General features: G+C 39.2%; 1 protein-coding gene across 1 annotated transcript in view; it reads left to right on the forward strand.

The window, feature by feature from the left end:
* PPP1R1C (protein phosphatase 1 regulatory inhibitor subunit 1C) overlaps positions 1–12,892 on the forward strand; it is a 46,484-nt gene that overhangs the window by 12,228 nt on the left and 21,364 nt on the right. Inside the window, 1 exon segment of the mRNA XM_005016810.6 lies at positions 11,666–11,703. Within this exon segment, the coding sequence (XP_005016867.2) occupies positions 11,666–11,703 (38 nt within the window).

Genomic DNA, 12,892 nt, shown 5'->3' on the forward strand with positions numbered 1-12,892 from the left:
TTAGAAATGTGCTTTCAGGCTTCCTAAAATGATGATGCTAGTGGATGACTTGGGCCTTAATGTGTATAGCATATCCTGTAGGAGGGTGTGGAACAATTCATTCCACATGAATCACAATGATGTGCTGCTGATTGTGACAGTGCAGATGAAGACGTATAACACAAAACACAGGATCCCCTCTGGCCCTGGTATTTATTGAGGTTACTAGAAATTCTGAAAAACATCTTTGGAAATTACAGGCTAACTTAGTCTGCGTTAACAAATGATTGCCCTGTCATTTCCATCCTGTCTAGCCATGCTCATGGTGAGAATGAGATTATGGAACCTCATTATGTTGACTCTTTGAAAACTTCCAGATAGAAAAACAAAGAATGAATCCACAAAAGTGACATTTGCATCTTCTTTTTGTATAAGGGTCACAAAACACAAGAAGCGCTATTGCTAATAGTTCACTTCACTTGTGCATAAACTGATACATGTACATGAGGGGTTTTATGCATGTGTAATCTAATCATAGGAAAGCAGAGAGTAGTTGGCAAGGACTAGCTTTAAAACATATTTTTACTGAAATCCTTGAGGTATTATTCAAAAAGGAAGGAAACTGCAAAGGCAGCAATAATAATCAGTGGCTAAGGAAGAGTTTTATTTGGTATATGGTTTCTTCTCCCCTGGTAAATGTCACTTTCCAGACTGTACAATATACAACCATTCAGCTAGGATATTTTTTCTTGTTTTATGAGCTATAGCAAGCAAAGAAATGTTTGACCTTTTTTTTAGCTTTGGCTGTTGATGATGCCTTTTATTTTAGAACTTAGAATGTTCTTGTTGCTCACAGCAGAGAAAGGAACAGCTCTCAGGGGTAGTTACTGCAACTACATCTCCAGTACATAGACTGCCACCAGTGGGTCAGTTCCAAGCCATTTTCCATTGCAATTGATTCCTCTATACAAAGCTATTAGGGAATGCTTTAAACGTATATCAGGGGACCAGATAGTATTGTATTTCTGGTCATCTTAGATTTTTCTTTATGATCTTTGCCTCGGTTGTATTTAGATTTCAACTTCACAATCTCATTTGAACACAGACTGAACATAAATCAAGCAATCATCTGGGCAGTAACATGCTACTGACACTATTCAGTATTACTGGTAAATTCCCAACTTGTTCTCTCAAGGTACTTAGCTCTTTTTACTTGAAAATATTTAATGAACATGTTAAGTCTTTTCACAAGCTAATATATTGTTAGGAGTGTTAGAGTCAATGGGCAAACTATCTGGGACGTTTTTGTGAATGTGCTTTGGTAATAGTTGGTAAAACATTAGCCATTATTTGCAAATATTTAACAGTTTGGCAGTATGTTTTGCTTGGACACATTCATTTCAGTGGGAAGTTTCTGCTCTTTGCTCCTGCTCCTCCAAGTATTTGCTGGCAGTCACTGAACAGCTCTGGCCCTCCTCAAGCCTCTTAAAAGCAATCTTTATCTTTACTTCCCCCCTTTTTACTCTATACATTTCTTTTCTTTCACTGTCATGTTCCAGGCTAGTCTGTGCTGTGAGTGTGGAAACTGCCCTTAATCCATAAAACAAAGATGTAATCTTTGTTGACGTATGCTTTTGTGTCAGAATAGACCTGGTGTCAGTATAACCTTTAATTAGGTAAGTTCTCCTTCTACAAAGGCAGTCAAATTTTGAGACAAAGTGTCATGCTTTAGGTTGATTTTCCAGTCCTTGTCCCTTGACTTGTTCTATATCTCTGTGATACTCTGTTTTTCCAAGGTCATCTTGTACTTCACTTTGACCCTCCAGCACCTCCTGGGGCACATAAAAATGCTGGCTGTCAGGTTCTCCTCCTACTGTAATGACGTTTTTCCCCAGAGCCACCAGAGATCATGCCAGAAAATCAGCGTCACCCTAGTTTACATATATTTGCCTCACAAAGAATTTTTCTTATCTACATTTCAGTCCAGAAGAGAGTTGAATCAGATCAAAAGAATGTCCATAAAAGAGAGTTGTGTGCAAGTCATCATGTATCTTTTAAGACACACTTTACACACATCTGAGACTTGAATTTACAATCAACATTCAGGCCAACAGGTCAAGGATTTCAAATTCCACATCACCAATCACAGCAGTTTGCTTCAGTTTGCCTCGCTTTTATCTAGTTGAATGAATTAACTTGGATCTCACAGATGGAGTGACTATTAATGTGACTGTCATTATTTATATGTGTATTATATATTTTTATATATTGTTATCTATATTATGCATATGTGTAACAATTCAGACTAAGAAGTCAGTCGACAGATGGCTGAAGTTCTTTCCTAGTTGACGTAATGCTAGAAATAGTTCACTAAATGACAGTCATTTGTCTGTGTTGTTGTTGCTTGCTTGGTTGGTTCCTTGGTTTTATTTTGTTGTTGTTGTTGTTATTTGGTAGGTTGTTTATTTGTTTGCCATACTCATGCAATATATCTTGGATAAAACCGTGGCTTTGAAGTCAATGGCAAAACTTCCTGTTGCTTATGGCCTAGTAAAGTCAGGAGCAAAATGATTTTCTGTTTTTTGCTTTTCTAATAAACTCTGGTTTGTTTTGCTGATGCAGACCTTAGATTTGCCACAGTATTTACACTGAGCAGCACTGAAATTGTTTTGAACTTCTGGGCTGGAATTGTTTTGTCTAGAGCAGTATTCACTTCCCCTAACCTTCCTGTAAACTAAACCAGGCGCTGAAGTACCTCTTGTTCCAGAGGGTCAAAGCGTAATAGCCACTGCAGTGTGTGCACAGATGACAAGTGACAAAGACTTGGGATTAAACTTAACTTTGTTGTGCTGGAAATGGGAAAAAGTACTTTGCTTTTAATTAAATATTCTGGAAAGAGTTAATTTACTGCGGCTTGGAAGCCAGGTATAGGCCAACCCTGACCGGGTACTTCTGGTCACAGTGACACCTCGTGGTCTTGCAGGAGATGTCTCCCAGCTGTAATCCCATGAATTACTAGCTGATAGCTGCAAATTTTATGGAAAGTTTATCTCATAGAAACTCCCCCAAACCCTGTAAGATGTTTATATTCGGACCAAATATATATATATATATATATATTATCAGAGATACTGAAAGGAAAAAGACTTCCTTTCTTCTGATTCCACTCTTGTTCTTGTTCCACTCTTGCCCCTTGTTTTTAGAGAGCTATTTCTGTTGACTTCACCAAAGAGAAGTCTGTGGTACATAGATACACTTCAGGATAGTGATACACTTAAGAAAGCAGCTCTAAGCCTAGCATTACTTTAAAGTCAAGTTAATTATTCAGTCAGTCATCAGTTATTCAAAGAGAAAAATATTTTAAATGTATTTCTCATTGCTTAATTTCTTTCTCTGGGAAGAACTGCCAAGTCTGTAACCATCCCCATACAACTGACGAGGGACTTCTTGTTGGGAAGGTCTGCTCCAGCATTCCTGCTCACCAACCCTCTCACAGAGCAGGGCTACAGAAGAGGGCCTCGCAGGTGCGGGGTTGCAAGACTTTTGCTATGAGAAGAAGAAATTTTAGCATGGAAGATTTTTTTCATGACAGGTTTTTCCACAAAGGCTGCTTTGTATTCTAGTAAAATCATAACTGGGCTAGTAAGTAAAATAGTAAATGGAAGTAGTAAAACTAGCAAACAAACAAACAACAACAAACCACCACCACCAACAAAAAACACTCAAATATTACAAGGGGACTTTACCATTCTGTCAAATTAGTTCAGTTTGCCTTTAAAAAAGCTCCTGATTATGGTGCATATTTTGTCCATGGCCTTAAAAATTGTTAAAAGGGTCTAGTTGTGTAAAAAAATGCTCACCAAAGTGCATAAGTGCCGCTCAGCTCACATCCTGCCTATGCAGAGCAGCAAAGCACAGCGGATGCAAATGTGCTCTTGCTTACACCCATTTGTCTGTGTGCATCACTCCTAGATGCATTACAAGAGGATCTCCACTAGCAAAATGGTGATAATTAGGAATGTGATGGTGTTTTGCCTAATGTATGTATTGAAGTATCAAAGAAGGCAGAAAGAACAACTCGGTCATTATTGATAAGAAATAAGTCATTATTAATAAGACAGGAGAAAATACAGAACTTAAAATATCTTCCAATGTATATTTTGAGATTCTATATTGATTTATGGTAATTAGATATTTATTTATTTATGTATTTATTTAAGAGGTTTGGAATCTCTTAGGGAGGGAGAACAGAAAATTGAAAACATAAAGCTTAGGGGAAGGATGATTTTTTGATGCTTGTAATAACAATTCATGAGTGCTCTGTGGTAAGGCTGCAGACCTGATTCATCACTGCTATATTCTAGTTTAATGCCAGTGAAACTAGGCTGATTTACATAGCTAGGTGTGAAACTGGAATAACAAGCTCATGAAGAAGACACCACCATACAATTCCCTTTTGAGATTCGTGTGATGTAAACAAATGCATTTAGATTCACATTTGTTGTTTGTAACGTCTCCAGTTTCTTCTAAACCAGACTACAGTATCAGAAGGCATGTTTTAAAGAAATTTTGATCTGTGTATATTATGATAGGGTTTTATTTCACATTCTTACAGCTGTGCAGCTGTAAGTGGGCCCTTGGGTACTGCCTGTGTGGTGTGCAGTGATGCAGACACAGCTTGGACCAGATGCTGTTGTGTTGGTAGAAGTATGATCATTCTTTTCATTTAGAAGTTGTCTTTGAGCACCATCAGGAAGTATTTGCTATAACTAAGATGACAGCTGTCCACACTCAGTACTAGTAATGGCTACTTCAATACCAAAGGTGGGAAATAGCTTTGTGAATATAAATGGGCTAATTTACCTGGAAAAAAAAAAGATAAAACGTCCAAGCAAACTGATTCATCAGGCCTATGGCATTTTAGCTAACTCTGAAAGGCTGGTTACAGTCATTGCTCATTGGAAAAAAAACTTCTAAATGAACTAGAGCAACATTGAGCCAGCTTAGTGGAGGAGATGGCATGGCCAACTACACTTGGGCTGAAATAGCAAGTAAATGCTGAGTTAGTAATAAACTTCTTGCAGAGCCATTTCCCACTGGTATAAGCCTATGTGGTCTGGATGTAAAGAAAGCCCAGGTGAATCCAAGCCTTTTGTTTAGGTGCGGGACATGGAACAGCCAGGTGGTGGAAGAGCACACAGGTCTGCTCTTCGCAGACACTGGGGTCCTTTTCTGTCCAGCCAAGCACATCGCTATGCAGCACCCCATGTCCAGCTGCCTAGCCCTTCCTCACAGCTTCAAGATTGACTCTCCCCGTGCTGCACTTCCAACAGAACAATCAATTCAACTTTCTGATGCTGTAAGCAAGAGTATATCAAAATAAATCCAGAGAAATTCACTGTCCAGGAAGAGAATTCTGCAGAACGGGAGTCTCTTTTTTAGGAAAGAAAACAGTAAAATCAGTACAATTGCCACACTGTGGTTTCATCTGAAGTTTTTTCATTGTTGCAACTTTTCACGTTTATTTTTTTATAACTGACTTTATTTTTTCCAAGTAGCAATTAAGGGCATGGTAATGCAAAGTACTGCAACCCTGTGGGAGTTCCCTTTCCTACAAGGCGGTTGCCCATGAGCAGAAGACCACGGCCACCTCCTTGTGCTGTCTCACATGCACATTTCTCTCTGACCCATTCCCTTTGGTTCCATCAGTTTAATCTTTCTCTGTCCTCTCAGCCAGGACAGCCTTGCCACACTGTGCCAATACTTGGTGTGCAGAAGCCATCTACCACACAATCGCCTCAGCTAGGGTGGCAGGTAGGTCCTCTCAGGGTAGCACAGGATCTCCCACAGGATACATGCCTTAACCGCAGGTGCTTTACACGTTAAGCATCCTAATGCTTGTGTTTCTAGCAAACTCCTCTCTTTCCTGTTTTTATTAGTATTTCCTATACAAATCTTGCTATTAGCATTCCCTAAAGAAGCAGGCAGTAATTTAGATGCCGATTAGTGTGTGAAATGCAGCAGAACAGTAATGAATGTACTCTCCTGTCAGCGTTTGACTGAGGAGGGAGAAGACCCTCTAGCTACATTTACCACAGCAGCTGCAATACTGGAGTTTAATGAGGTGCTTTTGCAATGTGAAAATTTTCAGAAACATACACTCATGCCGGGAGGGCCTACCAAGATTTTTTTTTTGTAATTAAATGTAATTACATCCATACTCATAGTCAAGTTCTCATTGATAGATACAGGCACATAGAAACCAACAAGCAAAAGTCAAACAATTAACTACATGAGGGGTTTTTTGTTGTTGTTGTTGTTGTTTTTTAATATTTGCCTTATTGTACTTTTTCCATTTCCTAGCTCAGTGGTTTGGTAAAAAGCTATGAAGTTCTAGCTAATCCAGCAATGTGTGGTTAGCATTCTGCCAAAAGCAAAGCATGAAATATTTTTGATCTTATTTTGTCTTCTGGAAGAAAGGAAATGTAGTTTTTATAGCAGAAAAAAATAATAATAATAATATTACACCAGTCAATTTCTAAATCAGATTTCAGTGAGTTCATTTTACACATACAAATGCAAATACAAACTGTGGTCATCAAACACCAGTGAGGCAAGCTGGTAGATTAATAATAATTTTAAAAATCCTTATTTTATGATGGAGAAACTGAAATGTGAAATGACAGAAACCAAAATATTAGGAAAATTTCAGGTTCACCTGCCACTAAGTGGCAAGAGAATGAAGAATTATTTGAAAAATAATGCATTTCTTTTTTTGGTTCCTGAAATTGTTTGTGCCATTTGAATGCAAGTTTTTGAGGTTTTGCAGGCTTCTGCTGCCCACTGCCTGAACACCAACCCCCTGCACCTGGAGCCAACAGCCACCCTCCTCTCCATCTCAGGAGATGGCTAAGTGGAGCCGGAGCCAGGAAAATGAGTTTCAATTTTCTGCCTACAAAACTGTATGTCATCATCAATCATATTCATAAGAAGTCAGCAGTTGGTTCATTTCTTTCACATTTTTCAATAGAGAAAGCTTTGCTGACAGGCATGGTAGTGTTTCGCCATGGAGACACTTCACAAAAACTCACAAAATTGGCAGAATTGTTTCACAGCTGTAGCATCACCTGATTTCTGTCTCCATAGCTTGGTGTGTCCTGCACTGAAGTCTGCATGCAAAAGGCTGTGTCAGTAGCTCTGCTCATTTACTTTGCTCTTTCCAGTGGTACCATTGACACAGTGCAGGGGTAGGACTGTAAGCAGGCTCCAGACTGATGTCATCATGTCCTTAAACTCTTTCTTGTCCCTTTCTTTCACTGAGATTCAGACCATTCTTGTTTAACACTTTCTTTTACTTACATCTATTATAGGCATGTGACTCATGCATTATTTCCACTATCTGAGCAATTAAAGAATTATTGTAGTTATTATTTTAAAGGGAAATTTAGATACTCTGACAATAATAATAATAATAATAATAATAATAATTCCAAAACCCTACCAACCACCTATGATTTTATCTGAAACTCCACATCTTTGTTTTCCCAAGGAAAATTCCAAACTCTCTACACAACGCTTCCTCCAACAACTACACTAGCCTTTTACTGAGTTTCTCTTGTGTAAAAGCCAGCCTCTCTGACCTGGTCTGTTCCTCCAGTTTCTGACTGAAACACTGCAGAAAAGGCTTTTATTTATTCTTGCCAAGAGGAAAGAAAGAAGGGTACTTAGCTGGATGAGATGAGCTGTGGCTGGATGACTCCACTGCAGAGTCCATGAGTGATATCAGAGGCCACATATTTTAAAACACATCACCTCTTGCCCTGCATGACTGCTGCAAGTGCATTAACATTACCCAGTGGGAGAAGAGGGGCAGATGAATTTTGATCTTGAAAGCGACCATCGGGTTTCCCTCGGCATGTCCTTGCTGTTTCCACAGCAATGGAGATGCATAAGAAGAGTGATGAGCTGCATTAGGCAGTTGTCATTCTGCCCATAGCCAGCTTCCATATGCTCTGATCCTGTCTGACCTCGGATAACACCACCTTACTTCTGACTTCATGTAAGGACACCCTTGGAGTAGCTCAGATTATTCTGCCAGCTTGGTTGGGTGGCTGTGCTAATAAATGTTCAAAAAAGCTAAGCTAACATGAGCATGTGGGAGACAAATCCCCACTTTCCAGTAACTTGGGTAAATACAAATCTGTTCTCAGTTCTTATATGATTTCTAACATACCACTTGAAAACAAAAACGTAAAAGCTGTCAAGAAATGACTTGAGTATTAGATTGTAGTTAGCTAATTAGGGCAGCTGAGAATAAGTCAAACTGGAAAAATGCCATATATTCAGATCTGGAGTATAACAGAGCAGTATTGTGTTCTGTGAGCAATGTTATGGTTTGTGAGAAGAAAATGGAGCATCATTAAACAGTCTCCCTGGCCCCAGAAAGAGAACCTGTAGGGAGAAGTTATCTAACCAAGAGTTTAATTTCATATAAGACACAAGTATACCTGATCAATTGAATTTTCCATGTGTAATTGCCTAGTTATAAACAAGAAAAGGAAATTACTTGTTCTGTATAAATATATGGTGTTTTTTTGTGAGTAGAAGTGTGCACAATAGTCAATGGGAACTGAAGGACACTGAGAAACAAGGGATTTCATTCTCCCTTGTGAATCAAGTCTGTTTAGTTTCAGATCATTTCCTCACCCCTCTCAAGAAGAATTTATGTTCAAAGATTTTAGTAAAGAAATTCAGTTTCTAATTGTCAATGGATTTAACAGGGATGTAAGGGTGGGAAATATCATTTGATTTCTGTTATGTGGGTACGTCTCAGTCACAGCAGCTGACTGATCATGTTCTTTATTACCTTATACCATCCATTCCCATCACAAATTTTGTTGTTTCTGAGATTTCTTCTCATGCCAGAACCAACCTGATGTAGTGAGAGCATCTGTGTGCACCCGTGTGTCTCTGGTGGACACTCTCTTATTAAGAATATGCTTTCACGACATTATTTAAACTGCTACATTAAACATTATTTAAACTGCTTTCAAAGCAATGTAATTTACACTGGGAAAATACTATTTCTATCCAAGGAAGAGTGTTCATACAAATATAATTGCAACCCTTCAGTTACACCAGTATAGCTCAAACTATTGCCCTGGACAGGGTGCTCTTGGTCGAGCTCCAGCGCACATTGCCCTCCTGCTCTGCTCTCTGTCATCTCTAAATTTCTCCCCTGGCTTCTGCTACAACCCACTACCCATGTCTCCCATCACTACCTTAGCTGCATGCATAGAAGAAGTGCTGCTCTCTTCTTGCTCTATCTTCCTTGCTTTACGTCTTTTCCTTCTCCTCTATGTGCAGTTTTTTTGTTGAAAATTTTTGTTTATTTTCTATTCCCTGCCTTGGTCTATGACATACAGTGATCTCAGCTTCCCTTGTTCCTATTCTTCATTGCCTCTCCTTAAAGATCTGTATTCTCCATTGACTTTTTTTTTTTTTTTTTTAATCAGAACAAGCATGCAGAGTACCCTTTCTGTCTTTAAAATGAATGTCTACCAAAATGTACCATTGACCAAAACATACCTCCAACCATCTCTGTCTTCCCTTTTATCTCACAACTCATGTAAAACACTTCACACCTGCTGCTTCAAGTTTGTTTCATTTGGTGTGTCAGGTTCATTTCTGATATCTATTGGATTTGAAAAACTGTTTTTGTGTTTTTGTAAGTCATTCTTGAATTTCCACAGTTTAATGCTGTTTATTGTCATTCCTTGCCCTGTGGATATAAATGATTTGTAGCTCCATACAGGACCAGTTTTTGTTCACAAAATTATCCTCATATAAAGGCTGCTGGATGAAAAGAAAGGCTGGAAACTTTCCAGTTCTGGTAGGTTTAATGTCACCCCACTAAGAGGAACACTAAAAGTGCAAGTGCAAAGGGTTAGAGAAATGCAAATCCTTAGAAACAAGACCTGAAACCTGACAAAGCTGCTGACTGCAGCTTTCTTTCCTTGTGCAAGTCTCAGCCTGAGTTTACCAAAAATACTTTGAATTTGGACAAGCTTAGAGTTTCAAGAAGTAATGGGACATGACTTACTTTTCATTGTTCCTTGCCCTTAGTTCCTGATTTATTCAATTTTCCACCTCTGAGCTAAATCCAGGATTCTCAGCTAAAAAAAAATCAAATGTTGAGTCATTGAAGTCTGTGTCTCTCTGTTATGCTATCAATATGAAGGATTACAAACACTTAAATAATCACCCATTTAGCCAGCCTATCTTCATGCTCCAAAGTGCTTTAAAAGGATACTAGGTACTGCAATCGTTATTTACAGGTAGGGAAGTCAAGGAAGAGATTAGTCATCTACCCAAGGTCATGCAAATGTCAATGGCAGGAACTGGCCTCCTGATTGTCTTGTCTAATTCCGTATCTTTGGGACCACACTGGAGTAATCAGCTCTGTTTTGAACCACATATTTTAGCCTGGAGTGTAAGTCATTTGGATGTCTCTAATATAATGGCAAATCCATACTTTGAGTAAACCCACTAAGTCAATTAATATTTGCAAGATGCCTGGACATGAGGGTAAAGAGCACAACAGGAAATGCAGACAGTCTGCCTGGACTGGCTCTCCTCTTCACACACAGCACACCACCAGCAGCCAATACATAGAGACTAAGCTGGATGAAGTGATGTTACACAGACCTAGTTCTTCCTTCAGAAGAAATTGCACAGTGGTATCTGCACGTGGAAAAATTTGTAAGGCGTGGTGGCACAATTAGACAATGATGTCTGTCTTTAAGAGACACTTAAATTTTAGAGCTCCAAATTATTGTGCATCAAAGATCCCATATGATCTTTGTCAAATATTTGGGAAATCATCCTCAGAAGACACACTTTTTGACCATTAACCATATCAAGATAACACTGGAAAAATAATTTTATCTGATGCACAAACTGATTTAGTGTTATGGTTAGGAAGATCCTTGGCTCCTCTGCTTCATGCAATTTCATTTAGTTTTTCAGCTAGGTTTTCAGAGGTGCTTTTTCCATTAGAAATCTCTAGCATTCACTATTTCTTCCATGCCTATGCTCAAGAGCAAACTAAAGCAACAAAAGCAAGCAGTACCAGGAAATATTTCACAGCCATTTCCAACACTACACCAGTGTTTTTTTAAGATGAAAGACTAGACTTAGTTACGCTTTGGTTTGCTGGTTTTGCATCTTACTGTTAGGTGCTCTTGAGTGTCATTGCTAGTGTATTAACAGCTGAATGGAGGTAGAGTTCTTGTTGAGGCTTACTGCAACCTACCAGGCCTTGGTAAGCCTGCTTTTCTGGAGAAATGGGAGAGAGCAGGGCCTGGGCAGAGCAGCCCTGGGTCCTCACGGCCACTCAAGCATGGAGCCCTACTGCCAGCCCAGCCAAAGGGCCGGGTGCTGACCACACACCACTACTTGTCAGTTCACAGTCAAAACATGTGAGTGAAGGGCTCTAGACACAGTGCTCATGTCTAAACGGTAATCAGGGCCTCTGGAATTCTGAGGTACACAAACAAGCTGTAAATCAAAAAGGAAATTTCTTATTTACAGTGGTGCTGTAGGGTGCAGGGCAGAGCTGCAATACTTCACACAGAGAAAGTCTTTTGTACTAACTTTTCTCTTTTTCTATCTTTTCCTCTTCTAGAAAAAGATGAGAAGAGAACAAACATCTCACAGGCAGAAGTAAGTGAAACATTTTTTTTCTTACAATGTATTTACTGTTAAAATAGATCTCCTGTAAAAACCCCATTGTGGCCTACTGGTCTGTCCCAGCTGATGTCTGTCTTTGTGCTGTCACCCCACCTCCAGCAGCACAGCCAGTCCCCTAGAGCAGGGAGCTGCCAAGGCACATTTCCTCTCTGCCCCTGTTCACTCAAAACAAAGTCGACCTGGTCCAAGGTGGCCCTGCCAACTCGTCCCAGCCAGCACTGGCAGTGGGGCTGCAAAACCACTGCAAACTCCCCCCTTGCTGTAGCTTGCCAAGCCCGTGGCAGGCACAGGATCGGTGCTGTCTGCAGGACAGCTGAAAGCCATCTCCTCCAGTCTCATTTTCTGATCTCCCCTTGCATAGCTCCTGCAGCTCCTTGACCACTTTCTCCTCCCCTGATTGCCCAGAGAAGCTGGCAAAGCTCTAAATAGCAGCAGGAGGTATTGATTGTTTTAGATTTGGACTCAAACACAGACTTACAGTGATTCACTGGGGTGAGGATCAACAACCTACCCCACAGTGTTTATAAATAGCTTGCTTTTTCAAAAGAAGACAATCTTTTATTTATAAATGTTATCACTCCATCCATTGTGATAAGGTAATATGATTGGCTGTATTCGTGTGGAAGTGTTTTTCTTAAGAGCTGTCTCAGATGTTCCTTGAAGAGAGAGATCTGATTAAAAGTACCTGACGATATAAGAAGTACTCAGGGGAAAAGTAGGAGACATTTTGATCAAATATCTGGGAAAAGACAGCATCATTATGAGCAAAAACACTACGAGAAATTGATGAGAGAAAATAAAGCTTGCTTAGGCACAGCTTTTTTTATATTTTTCTTGGGAATGTAACGTGGTGCTTATGTCTTCAAAAATTAGCCACATGTGAAATATTATTTTGTTTTATTGTCATTTGTTTATAGAGATATTCTATATTACATAAACACCAATTTAACTGCCTTAATTCTGCAGAAGTTGCACTGCCTTACCACTGGAATATATTTCAGTCAGTTTTTGTTAACTGTACATTGGACTAATTACACTTCTGTTATTCCATATATAATTTTTAAAAATTATACTCTGTATTTAATTTTTTAAAATTACATATATTGTATGTAATTTTCCTGTTAGTTTAGAATAATTCATCTTTCATACATGGGTGCGATTT

This window comes from Anas platyrhynchos, chromosome 7 (assembly GCF_047663525.1).
Source record: "Anas platyrhynchos isolate ZD024472 breed Pekin duck chromosome 7, IASCAAS_PekinDuck_T2T, whole genome shotgun sequence".
Lineage (NCBI taxonomy): Eukaryota > Metazoa > Chordata > Aves > Anseriformes > Anatidae > Anas > Anas platyrhynchos.